Source organism: Scomber japonicus, chromosome 19, assembly GCF_027409825.1.
Source record: "Scomber japonicus isolate fScoJap1 chromosome 19, fScoJap1.pri, whole genome shotgun sequence".
Lineage (NCBI taxonomy): Eukaryota > Metazoa > Chordata > Actinopteri > Scombriformes > Scombridae > Scomber > Scomber japonicus.
Genome location: NC_070596.1, coordinates 26485035 through 26499053, shown reverse-complemented (window position 1 = coordinate 26499053; position 14019 = coordinate 26485035). Strand labels below are relative to the sequence as shown.

At 38.2% G+C, this 14019-nt stretch overlaps 1 protein-coding gene across 1 annotated transcript; it reads right to left on the bottom strand.

Moving 5' to 3' along the window:
• Positions 1-75: 75 nt before the first annotated feature.
• LOC128379876 (proteinase-activated receptor 1-like) lies at positions 76-2255 on the bottom strand. Its single transcript, XM_053339516.1, has 2 exons — positions 2062-2255; positions 76-1334 (listed from the first exon to the last, which is right to left on the bottom strand). The coding sequence occupies exons 1-2, from the start codon at positions 2132-2134 to the stop codon at positions 76-78; spliced, it is 1332 nt and encodes a 443-aa protein (XP_053195491.1). The 5' UTR covers positions 2135-2255.
• Between the last annotated feature and the right edge of the window lie 11764 nt (positions 2256-14019).

The window sequence follows — 14019 nt, the reverse complement described above, 5'->3', positions numbered from 1 at the left end:
TACTTGAACTTCATGATAAAGATACTTCTCGTGTTTCAGTTAAGTCAGTTACATCAGTATGATTCACGTAACAGTCTACAAGACCAGTAGTTTATTGTATTGACTGTTGAGATTTGATTGGAAAGAGTCCATTTTGGTGGTTGATGAGTTTGTCTTTGAACTTTCTTTGTGGCTGGACTTCAGAATCGTTCTGGCGGTGGATTTATATGAATCAGAAGATGAATGACTGCTGCTGACCTCTGTAATCTTCTGACACCTCAGTGCTTTGGACAGTTGTTTCTGGCATTGGGATGATCCGAAGTAGTAGACCAGCGGATCCAGAAGGCAGTTCAAACTCCCCAAACACAGGAAAACCAGATAGATCGAGTAGGAACCATCAGGGGCCTGTTGGGGGTTTTTCATTCCCTCGTTGATTTGTAGGTAGTGTGCCAGCAGCAGGCAGTTTGTGGGCATAAAGCACAACACAAACATCACCAGCACCGTTAAAACCATCACCACTGCTCTCATGCGTCTGCGTGAGCGTCCAGGAACCCCGCGTGGGACCCTGCTCAGTGACCAGATCACCCGAGTGTAGGACACTACTGTGATGAGCAGAGGCAGGAAGAAGAGGAGGCAGCAGAGAATGATGAAGTAGATCTTGTAGTGCCAGATTAGTTGATCAGCTTTCTGGATGTCGTGGCAGGTGGTGATATCCAGCTGTTTTAAGTGAACAGTCTGTTCGGAGACCACTAGGGGCACTGAGCCAGCCAAGGATAATATCCACATGGTGACACAGGCTATGATTGAATTCTGTGGCGACCTCCAAACCAGGGAGTCCATAGGGTAGACTATAGCAAGAAGCCGATCCACACTGATGCAAGTTATGAGCAGAACAGAGCAATACATGTTCCAGTAAAAAGCTGCAGTGACCACACGGCACATAATTGGACCAAATATCCAGTTGTTGCCACCAAAGTGGTAGGAGATCTTGAAGGGGAGCAGCAAGGCAAAGATTAGGTCAGCGCAGGCCAAGTTCAGCATGTAGATTGCTGCTGGTTTTTTTGGACGGATCCTTCGAGCGAAAGCTATCACCGCACAGATGTTAAATGGCATGCTGATGAGGCAGACCAGCGTGTAGAAGGACGGTATGAGGACAGTGGACACAGGGCCTTTGAGAAACTGCAGTGCCTCCTCTGAGATTTCCTGCCTGGTGGGTGTTACATTATGAGTTCCATTATGAGCCCGAACTTGTGTAGAATTATTGATATCAGTAAAATCTTCATCTGAACGCTGGTTTATTGGCTTATGTGTGACTGTAAACTCAAAAATGGCAAAGGCCCTCCCGTGTGTACTGCCTGCAAAGAGAAAAGAAAATGAGTCAGCAGGATGCAAGAGACAGAAGTGAAAGATTTGTCTTTTTATTTGTAAAATGATTTACATAATAGAGCTGAAACAAGTAATAAGTTCATCAAATTAGACATGAAACTGTGAGTCAATTTACCAATTTGTCAATTCACAGAATAATAATAAAATAACTGTGTTGATGAGGTTTACAAAGTATTTCTTCTTTTACAGAAAGGCCGATTATTTACTTGTTCAAGATTGTACATTTTTTAAATCTAAAGTTTTTTTCCTGTTATATTGAATACATTATCTTAATATCTAAAGTAAAATAGAGTAAAATTAAATATATTATTATATATATAGTAAAAACAATAATTATTAAAAGTGACGTCATCAATTTAAAAAACTCAAACAAAGATGTTTAATTATCTATAACATATGATGAAGAAAATCAGCAAATCCACACATTTTAGAAGCTGAAAAGAGACTATCTTTTTTTTTTTTTTTTTTTGCTCGATAAGTGACAGGAAGAATAAATGTATTATTATAAAGTTGCTGATTTATTTTTCTGACGATAATATTGATTAATTAATTATTAATTAACCTTTTCAGCTGCATTATGTGCAAATTACATCATATCATACATTTTCTACCATCATCTATACAAAACATCTGTAGTGAGAGGAGTATGAAAATGTAACCTTATGTAACACTCAGAAAAAAAAAAAGTTGTCTTACCGTTTCTGGCTGCAGACTCTGCACACGCACAAAACAAAACCAACAGCAACGTTTTTGGAAACATTGAAAACATGTTGCTGTCGAAAAAATGAAGCCACGAACAAAAAAGGAGAGAGAAAACCAAATATGATCCAAACACGTATATGATGTCGGTGTTTCTCTCTCACGGTCTTTATGCAGCTGGTCACCGCTCACTCAATGTGAAAGTGTTTAGTTTCCGCCCAAAGTCCAGAGGGGTTCTGAGACGCCCCCGTTCACCAATCAGCAGCGTTACTGCAGCACGCCTTTCATCCGATGACACAGCAGATATATCCAATCTGACAGGAGGGGCAATTAATTTACCAGCTTTGAATGAACCATGGCAACAGTGCTGGGGAAGCTACCCTGAAAAATGCAAATGAGTTCACACTGTTGGAAGCCTCTGAAGAAAATTCTAGTTTGGTTAAATAAGAAAAAGTAGTTCAAACTAGGTCAAATTGACAACGATCAAATTGACAATGTAAATGTGACACAAAATTATAACACCAAAGGTCACATGCCAGCAAAAAAGTTGAGTTTATGCAAAAATGACCTACTTGTTCACAGGTCATAAGCCTACATAAACCAATAATGGGAAAGTACATTTTGTCCATCAGTCAGACACCTGCCTTTCAAGAAACAGAGTCCAGTCAAGGTTGGGGTATTGCACCAGGCAGGATTAATCATTTAACTGCTACAATAGCTTGCAACAACTTATATGAGCATTTGATCACGAAATTGTAATGACAAAGACCATGACTCATCGGTGGAGGCTGTCTGAGCATGCCGTCACAGTGATAAGGATGCAATAGGAAGGGGGTGGGGGTGGCAATGGTGAGCTAAAAATAAAAAAATGATTCCTTTTCTTTTACCGATCCAAATTGGTTGTAATTTTAACTACACAAAAATTTCCAAAAAGTTACCCACGTGATTCACTATGCAAATATTAATGTAGTTGAGCAACCAGTATAGGCTATTGTAAAATGTAGTTAAACTATTGGTTTGATTACAGATAGTTCAAACTCCTCTTGCATGACACTGCATGACAGTCACTAAAATTAAGGGACCCTTTCCTGCCAAGTACATTTGATGGTGTTTCTTTGGAAACTAATTTAATACATCAACAGACAGTTAATAGTAGCTTACTTTTTTCCAATTGTAACACAAGGTAGATTAAATATTATTTAATGTAAATTTAACAAAACATTTACAAGCAACACAGCAAAACTCCAGTTGATAGGAAATATAAGTGAGATTTTTTTTTCTAATTTCAGTTGAACTGGGTTGATACAAGGGGAGGTAAACAATTGCAAAGTTTGTTGGTAAAAAAAAAAGCAACTGCTCATTTTTCAAGAGGCTGCGATATATTGCACAACAAGCTATGCTCTGTAAACAGAACCGCCTTCCCGTAAATGCTCAGTGGTGTCTGCCTTACACAGAACAACTCTCCAGAGACTGAAAATGTAATCACTATTATTAGTGGTTGGAGTTATTTCTAAACAAACTAAAGTGGCCAAACTCTTCACAATAAAGGCACATGTTACCCAGTGCAACAGAGAGACTCACTAATAGATTTTGGACATCAACAGAGGTCTACGACACAGAGGGATAAGACATATCAAGCACACAATATTTGCAAGTAGGTCACTTCATTGTTGGTTATGCTCTGCACATGATATTGGTTGACAATAAGAAAGATATAGAAAACATGCAGTAGATAGCTGATTATACTTTAGGTTACCATATGGTCAGAAAAAGTAACTAATCAGAAGCTTCACCTGTGTAATACCTTATACCTGTAAGGCAGTAGAGGAGAATGGGGTTGGTAGTCACACTTTTTACTTTCCTTTTAATTCCTCATAAACCATATACTGAATAGATTCCCTTTTAATGTGTGATGGAAGCCTAAAACATCAGGTAGGAATAAAGTGGTCTTATTCTCCTTAAGCTGATTCTGTTAAAAAAAGATGTGAATAGTTAAAATATGTCTTGTGCACTTGTGACAACGATCCTCATCGTAGGGTTGATGGTCATTATTTTAATGGAGGAAAAGCAAAACAAAAACAAAGGTAATCTAATCTCTTTAAAATCTGTAGTTTCATTGAAATACAGCAATCTAACACATCTCCTGCACCAAGAGAACATAAACAGGAAAAATCATTTCTACAAGTGCATTTTTTGTCCTTATATGGCAATATTATACATTTTCACCTCTCTGACTGCTCTGAGCTTCACATCTGGAGGCGCCTGGCTCTTGTTTGGCTCCTGGTCATTTTCCAATGTTTGACAAACAACCCCAAAGAGAAAGTGACAAGCATCTCTAACTAGGATTTTTTGCTACCAGCAAAGCTAACAACTCTCTCTTCATACCTTTTAATGGTAATGATTGTTATATTATAAACTTATTGTGTAAAAGCCTCGAAGACAAACACTGAAGAGCTGGATATTTACATTTTCACATGAAAAACACTAAAGCAGTTTACTCCAGAAATAAACTTGGAACTTGGAAGTAACATCTCACCCAAATTATGAAAATTTCACAGCAGCCTCGAGGGACCTAGATCTAATGAATGTGACAAATAACCCCGTTCTCCCTTAATAAGAAATATTGTTGTGGAGAATGCTCTTTGTAACATTAATTCAGGCTGTTTTGCCATAGTTGAGAAATGGTTGATGTGTGTTGATGCTGTTGCTAGTCTGACTATAAAGTTTTTTTAGAGCTAAGCAACATTATTATTCGCTTAAGTAACACCACAAATTAGTCAGGTGTTATCTAAAAGTTTTTGGTGAATCCTAAACTGCACTTGGAAAGACTAAAACTTCAGTCACTTGGTCCCATCTGGCTTTGCCTTGGTTTTGAAGATAAACTGCAACCTTTTGAACCATCTGAAAGCCAAGCTACTACTCCTGGGCTGAGACAGGATTGAGTTCAATGAGTCATGATAGTCTAGTCATACAGACACACAAACCTGGGCCTATTTCTCAGCATCTGGCCGTGGAAAAGTGGGAAAACATCTGCGTTACCATAACATTCCAATTCCAATTTACAGATGTCATAAAAACATCCACGTGTCTTTCATTCCTTCATGCATTCAGTCATTTTGAATAAAGTAGCTGAGAAAACAGAGCTTGAGGGTTGAACTCACAACAGGATATAACAACGTGATGGGTTTTTAAGTGTGGTTAGGTAGAGGCTGGGTGAGGTTTTGTCTTTGAGATAAAAAATACAACCAAAGCGTCAGAATGAAGCGTTCACATTGTATGTTTCTGCAAACCATATGTTAAATATATCCTTTTCATACATTTGATCTGAGCTGAGTAAAATTGTTTTATGATGTGATGTGGTTATAGTCTTGTAAGGTATAGGCACAAAAAACACTGAGTTAGGGTTCGAGAAAGATCATAGTTTGAGTTGAAATTTAAAAAAAGACAACAAATAAATAAAAACAGCTGAAAATTCTTTGACGTCTTGCTGGAAACACCCGGTACTGTTGCCAGAGAAACAGCTGCAGAAACAGCAAGTAGGCAGTAGTATCCAAGTGGTCTTTCTAGTCAACAACCTCACCCCTCAGATAAATATAATCTGAACTTTCACTTTAAATGTTTATATGATACATATTGTAGAAATGTTGATATGCTATGAAGTACTACACATATTGAAACATAGAGATTCAACATATCCGTGGTTTGCAGAAACATACAACTCCAGTGTTTTACTCTGACTACTGTGCTATTAAAATATCCACCAACGCATGTCCAGAGGATGTAGCAGAACAGCTTATGTGAAATAAACACAACTTTGTTTGTCTCAAAGCTACATATCCCTGGAGATGCTAAAGTGCTTCCTCTGTTTGTAATGGTTAGATGCATAACGATCACATAGACGGAGGTCCAGAGAGAGCAGTTTAAATAGTCTATTTTAGAGCAGATTACAATTTTGGATGCTAAAAAAGTACTTTCTGATATGTTTTTTTTTTAATTTCATCTAAACATTTGCTTGAAAAATGTGTCCAGATGTTGTCAGTAGCTGGTTCAAGTTTTGTTGTTTTTTTTATCTCTATGTGGTTAAAGTCTTTGTGTACTTTCTCATGCACACTAACTGTTCAATCTCTACTTGCTTCTCTGGAAGATCACATCTATTTATTTACTCTTTTGCATATGGTGAGACAGTTCCCAAACAAGGTGATGAGTATTTTCATGTGTCTGTCTGACTAACTGAGGACACATCTGGAAAACAAAACAACTGGGAAAGAGAAAGTATGTGTTAGAAAGAAAGCTAGAAAGAAAGCTAGAAAGAAATAAAGGCACGAAGGAAGGAAGGAAGGAAGGAAGGAAGGTAGAAAGGAAAATACACTGGTTCCTTTCTTTTGTGAGATGAATAGAGAGTTACTGACAGAGGGTGAGGATGGGGGCAGGATGGGTGGGAGCAGTCTGACTCATTCAGCCTCAGCTTTAGCTTAATATCCTTGGGGACTCTGCAGCTGAGCTCACAGACAGCCAGACTAAAACCATTTCCACATAATAATATTTGTCTCAAATGGCCTGCTACTTTTTTTTAAAAACTCAAAAAACAATGTAACTAAGTAGATGTTAATTTGCTTTCTTGAGCATTAGATAAGAAAGATTGGTATCATACCAAGACTGGGGGAAACAGCTAGCCTGACACTGTCTGACTTTAACAAAATCCACCCACCAGCACATTTGAAGCCTACTCAACACATTATATCCTTCCTGAAGTCCTGTCATCACCATGAGTTGGCCAGAAACCAGCAGACTGGAGGGAGTCATTGCACTTGGTCATGAAATAGTCTGGTTCATGTGTCAGCAATAGCAGCTTATCATTTTTAATGTACAGGGTCTGTAAACTATGAGATATAACTATAAATAACTCAGCTGTGAAGGTGATGGTAGGTGGATTTTGTTGCCTTCAAACAGAGCCAGATTAGCTGTTTCCAGTCTTAATGCTAATCTAAGCTAACCAAGTGCTGGCAGAAGGTTCGTATTTACTGTACAAACAAGTGGAAATGGTATAAATATATATCTCTAAATAAATATATCTCGACAGCAGTCAAATGTAAGTCCAACGTTCGCTCTCCTTTTAGCTGTTTTGGTCTCCAATAAGTACTGAGAAGACTATGTGGTTCTTTAGCTTCTAAAAGCTCAAATATATTCATCAGCTACAGTAACCACACATTTTGTCTGTTTACTATTTGCTTAGCATGAAGCGTACAGTGTTCAGAGCTTGTCACTAAGATGCTTTTTAATTGAAGGCTGAGAAAAAGGATGTGAGAATGAACAGAATAGCTAAATTGTGAACTGGAAAAGCAAAAAAAAAAAAAAAGAAGCAGAACAATGCTAAAATGATGCGTTGACCTGAGGGGAACTTCAGGGTAATAATTCTCTAGGGATTCATCACTACAAGCAACACTTTTCACATGCAAGTACTGATTTAATATAATAAAGAAAATATTTATAATAGCCACTTCAGTGACAGAAAGTACAGCTGGGCATGGTCCCAATTATAGAGGTCATGTTGTTCTTGTAGTGTGTTCATCTTGGGCGTTCCTAGACTAACTTCAACTCATTCCTGCTTGAAGGGGAGGCAGGATACAGACTGTGGGAGATTAGATCCAGAGTGAAGTCAGTGGTGTTTTCGAAGCCAGTGTTTCACAAGTTTAATTCCTGTTGTTTTCAGTGTGCACTGTTTTAGTGCTTTTTATCGTTCTCTGGGTAACGTCAAGCCAGGATAGGCGTTGAAATTCAACAATAGTGTGTTTAAACTCTTGGGAAAAGGAACAGACGAAAACACAGAGATGAACAATGAGAGAAGCACAGAGGATTATGCTGACAGAGGATTTTCAGCATCCTGCAATACACAGAACAGGCAGATGAAGTCATTTCTTAGAACAACACCAGCTTTATCAGTTTGTGTATATGGGCAATCTGACCACTTTCTTCTACACTGAGCATCTGGTGTACAACAGTGTTAACTAAAACCAAATGTCAGCTATAGATGCATCAGCGTGTGAATGTGAACAGTGAGACAGACTTAAAACACTTCTGAAAGAGGAACTGTGTATTTTCTATCAGACAGCGGGGTGTCTGGTATTAAATAGCTCATATTAACAACTTGCAAATTCAGCTGCAGCCTTGCAGTATATCAAGCTCATATGCTCACGAGACAGAAAGCTTCACTCACCAAAGAAAGTAAAGAAAGAAAACACTTCTCCTTTTGGTGGAAGTATAGTGAAAAATGGATTGACAACCTGCAGCGTTAATGGAAGAGATAGAAGAAGGTTAGCTGCACTTTTGTCTATATAAACTGATATATACACACTGTATATTGTTTTATATACTGTACTTATATTTGTACATTACTTTAGACAACAACATCTGCAAAAAAGAATTCATGTTAATGATTTTTGCACTATAATTAGACAAATCCCCATTTGTACTCAAATTTCAAGGTGCTATGATTAGTTGATTATCGAATTGACAGAAAATTAATCAAACAATCATTTTAGTCATTTTTTGAGAAGTATAATGACAAACATTTGCTAGTTACATCTTCTTAAATTTGAGGATTTATTGTTTTTCGATGTTATGTATGACAGTAAACTGCATATCTTGTTGATCAGACAAAACCAGACATTTGACGACATCACCATGGGCTATAAGTAATGATCACAGGCATTTTTCAGACATTTTATAGACAAAATTATTAATTGATAATGACAATAATAATTAGTTGCAACCCCACTCAAATGTGACATGGAAAACCACTGTATAGACACAAGTACAAAGATATGGGACGAAAAATGTGACTTTCGCTTTGGGACTCACAGATCATTTTGTGTATATACAGGAGAAACCACAACCTGATGAACTTTTCCAAATAAGCACACTCTTTTGTAAGATTGACGTCATTGGGAGCAGCAAGTTTGTTATCAGACCAAAGATGGAACTTGACATGCAATAGGAGGGCCGATTTTTCCAGTACTGTGGCTGTTTGGTCAGTTTAGAGAAACAAGATCAACAGAAATGTCTTGATCTTAACATCAGCTACAAATCAGGGGCAGTGCATGTAACAACTAAGTCTCAGGTCTTGCCTTTGAGGTCCTGAGTCAATCTCTAACTCAAGACCAACATTTCTCATAGTGTAGTAGTGTTTCATTTAAATTTGGATGGTAGAGAAATGTCCCTCAAACAGTCTTGCCATTTTAACACCTCGTAGCGTTATTGATAAAGTCCATCTGCAGCACTGGAAGTAACACTTGTATTTTTGAAAACAGAATGCAAATCTTTGGGTTAACCAATATTTTAACAACTATTCACACGTCCCATTTTTGCTGATATGATCATTGAACATTTGCACATTTTGATCCATGAGAAAATCTCAATGTGTGCTTTTCCACATACGCCTCCTCTTGTAATAGAGCTGCATCATTGGGAGAAGTGAGGTTGTTTCCAGGGAAAAGGTGACTGTATTGAAAGGAGGCCAATGTGAAGAGGGCCAACTTTGGCTGCTTGGTCAGTCAACAGATTTGCTGTGATGATAACAACAGCACTGTATAAAAGTGAAAGTGGGACAAAATCATCGTATCGTATACCTTTCTACTTTTCCAACCATTCAACGTGCTTTACACTGCATGCCAACATTGACACAATGATGCCATCGGTAGCAGTTTAGGGTTCAGTATCTTTCCCATAAACACTTCAACATGCAGACAGCAATCTTTAGCCACAGCTGCTGTTTCCCATCTCTCACATCTTGGCTGTAAAGTACAATCTCAAATCCAAGTCCTAAACAGGTCATTTTCACACAGAGGAACATAGAGTGCTTCTCAAATGAATGCTAAGTTGTATTGCTTTAAGAGTTGTATTTAATACTCTCAAACTTCATATCAAAGCAACATATACATTTACAATCATTTGTGATCTTTGAACAAAATGTAAATAGTGGACTATGGCCAGAGACATTGTTATCAGTCATAAATACGATATCAGGATCTCTTTGATGACATTTCTCCACTGACACAATCTTCTCCACTATCTTAGACAATATTAAGTAGTTAAAGCTGATCATACAGTATGTTTTGTATGTAAAATATTTACCTGTTCATGTTATTGAGTGGAAACCATTAATTCGCTGATGCTGTCTGTGCTCCACCACAGACTTTAGTGTTTGTTTTTCTTTGGTTTGTGGACTGCTGCTCGGAAGCCAATAGTGTCGAATCTGGGCAGCAGCATCTTGAAAATTTCAGGTGCATGCTGGGAAAAATAAAAACACGGATTCTACTTATATGGGCATGAGGCGGGGCCATGGTGGAGCGGGGAGGTTGCTATGGTTGCGAGGGCTGGATCTCGAGGACATTGGGCAATCAACCTGTCAATCACGATGTAGCCACGCCCTAATGCATACCCTGCTTTATCGTCACATATAATATCAGGGAGGCCAAAATGTCCCAAATGAACATCATACTGCATTGAAGAAGGCTTTAAACTAGCGATTGAGACCATAAACACATTTTGAAAATGTTTACTGAGGTTAGAAATCAAGTGAGAAGTTGGTGAATTCTCCATTGACTTGTATAGAGACGGTCGCCCCCTGGTGGCCTTTTGATAGAATGCAGTTCTAAATTACTTCTGCGCTGGCTTCATTTCAGAGGACCAGAACTCCCCGCCTGGTTCCACCTACCTGCCCAGGGACAACGGGCAGAAAATACCAACTTGCTAAAACCCTGGGCAATACATCTCCTACACCTCAAATGTGTGGCCTTCCTTCTTTTGTCTGAAACCTTCCAATTCATGACACAGTGAAATTAATGCAATGGTGTAAGAACTACAATATCTCTCTGAAGTATACAATACCATCAACATACTCAAGTAGAGTACAATTAAAACTGTATTTTTAGTGGTTGAGTAGATTTAATTTGTCCCATTGCTAACAGGATCACATCATTGTTTGTTCTACAGTTGTTTCTGTCCCACCATCTGTTCTGCATGGTTCTGTTGAAGATAATTCATTTCATTGCATGACATCAACAATGAATACTTAAAACTGTTTTACGAAAACAGAAAAACAAAGAGTGCTGACCTCAGTAGAAATGTTCCTTTTAAAGAGGAGTGATTTACTGGTAGCATGTAGCTAGAAATGTTGATTTTCCATTAATGCCTGATGAGCTACTCAGCAGAGGCAAATGTAATGTTGTACAAACTAACATTACTTCATCAGGAACTTGTGTATACGGTTGATTTAATAATTCGTGATGATGGGTATAAATATTTAAACATAAATAGACAGGACCACCCATCCTCATTTAGGCCAAGTCCACACGTACCAAAACGATCTTTTCCCCCTCCGTTTTCCCTGGCATCATTTCAAGAATATTTGCGTACAAACAGATCCATCTCAACACAACTCAACACGCTACTTCATATTCCAGGCCTATAAGCGGCGCTGTTTCAGTTTCAGAAATTCACCAAAAATGGAGAGGAAGAGGGATATAAGAGGTGGAAGGCTAAGCTCGAGGGGTGTAGCCATGATGACATCATCGAAACGCAGGTATGCGTCTTCACCATCCAAACGAACACTTGAGGGCTGCATTTGCGATTTTTTTCACCCTGGGACCAGGTTTCAGAAAGCTTTGTTTTCAGGCAATGCGTTTACAGTACTCGTTTGGACGATCGGCCAAAACGATGCAAAACATCTGCATTTAAATCAAAAAGCGTCTCCGTGTGGATGGCCCCTTAGTTTTATGATGTGGTGTCTTGAATTTATTGGATGTTCATCTTGCTTTCTTTAAATTCCAAACCTCACACGCACACACTACTTCATAATCCACATCACTCTTAATCAAAAATAAAGCAAACAGATGTCAAACAGCCACAAAACCACAGTCACACAAAGTCACTGAAATTATTTGATGGATTTACAGGGAGAAGCTTTATTGCAAATTTCCAGTAAATTGTTTACAAATGGATGTGCTGAGTGAGATCAGCGATTATATTTAAACTTTAGTCTCTTGTTTCTTACTTATTTGTGCTTCTTTTAATAGAGGAGCTTCTGCCTCTGCGTCCAATTGCTGAGAAACTGGAAGTTGAAGGTTGAATCTCACCACTTCACTTCTGATTTCGTTTGTACACCTGTTAGGAAAACCAGCAGTTGAACATTTTCTCACACAAGGAGCAAAAAAGAAAACGTTTCCCACTGTGCACATACAGTAGTAAGAATAAGATAGAATAACATGAGATAACAGATTCACACACTCACCCACTCATCACTCTCACTAATCAACCCTGCTTCAGTTACAGTAGCTTTGTCCCTTACGTATTTATACATAATAATGAGGAATGGACAGAGCAGAAAACTTAATGGGTATGGAAGGTCAAAGCAGCAAAACAACACATTATTATTAACATTTGAAATGATGTCTATGCATTTGTTTAAAAAAATTAAAATATATATAAGTAAATGTTGTTTTTTTTAATGTGTCATAGTAAACAACATCACAAATATCCTTCCTTTTTGAATTTACTTTGAGATTACATTAAATTACAAGCAGAAGCAATATACTTTATTTTTAAAGTTTTTGGGCAGCTATGAGATTTTAAAATAGATTTTATATATCTTGTAGATGATTAATTGCAGCATTATACATTCACTCACTGGCCTCTTCAATAGCCTAGATACACCTGTGCAATCTAATTCAATCCAATATAACAGATCTGCTTTAAATTCAATATTTATGAAGTTTATACATTTTTAGCTTTTGTTGACATTATCAGGAAGGTGATGATTTTACTTTATGTTTATTATTGAGGTGTATTAGGGTGCATTATATTGAATAGTGTCCCTAATATTATTGTGTCCTCTCCATTAACATACATGAGAGGGGCAAAATATTAAGAACACCAGTCAATAAAATGCACCCCAGTACGCCACTGTATCAGGTACGGATCAGGGGCTGTTTCAGAAAGCAGGTTTAGTGAAAACTCTGAGTTAGTTAACCCTGAGATGAGGGAAACTCTGGTTTTTCGGTTTCACAAAGCCAGTTCAGCTTAACTCTGAGTCACTTACCCTGGCAACATACTCCGTGAACCTAACCTACTCGCTGGCAGGTTTTCTTCAACTAACCCTGAGTTTCTCCTCCTTTTTAGTTGAAGCCCGCAGACTGAAGGAGGTGTCAGACATGGTGTGTCCTTTTCTTAAAGAGTCAGTTAATATTGAAGTACAAATACGTAGCAGAAATCTCCGTCAGAGGGTGATCGGACCCCGCTGGGATGTTTTATTATTCTCTGATGATGTTCTGTTTGAGTGTTTCCATTTTTCTGTACAATCGATAATTTATCTGAACAATATTCTCAGCCCTCGTATCGTCTGTACGACACCACATGGACATGCTCTCAGTTCAGAATAAGTTCTCTGTTCAAGTTCATGTTTCCAAGGCAACCGTCCGTCAGGCTGTCACAAAGGCAATATTTGAAGGTGATTGATAGCCAAGTGGTTACTGCGCATGCTTCATAGTGACAGTGTTGCTGGTTCGATACCAGTGAGGAACTTTCTCTATAGAGTTGATTGAACTAACTGTTAACACTTGTACTGAAACCGAAAACTCTGAGTTTGACAGCTCAGAGTTGGTCAACCTAAAGTTAAGGTTTTAACTCAGAGTTAGTTAAACCTGCTTCCTGAAACAGGGCCCAGGACACAATGAAGGAACCGATGGGCTCAGGCTTACTCAGACTCGTTTATTGCAGGCAGGGGTCAAAACCAGGTAGGCAATGGTACCATTAATCGGCTGGCTAAACTCTATGGTCGGGGAATCAAAACTGTTGACTCACAGGAAGATACTCAAGGAAATAATACGCTGGAACTCTGACTGAAACGACAAGACGATCTGGCACAGAAGGGAAGGGAAACACAGCTTAAATACACAAGGA

What these genes read in the sequence shown, in the direction of transcription:
- LOC128379876 (XM_053339516.1), bottom strand. Translation starts at nt 2,134, where the DNA reads ATGTTTTCAATGTTTCCAAAAACGTTGCTGTTGGTTTTGTTTTGTGCG. An exon ending in AGAGTCTGCAGCCAGAAACG is followed by an intron (nt 1,335 to 2,061) that starts GTAAGACAACTT and finishes TTCTCTTTGCAG; the next exon opens with GCAGTACACACGGGAGGGCC.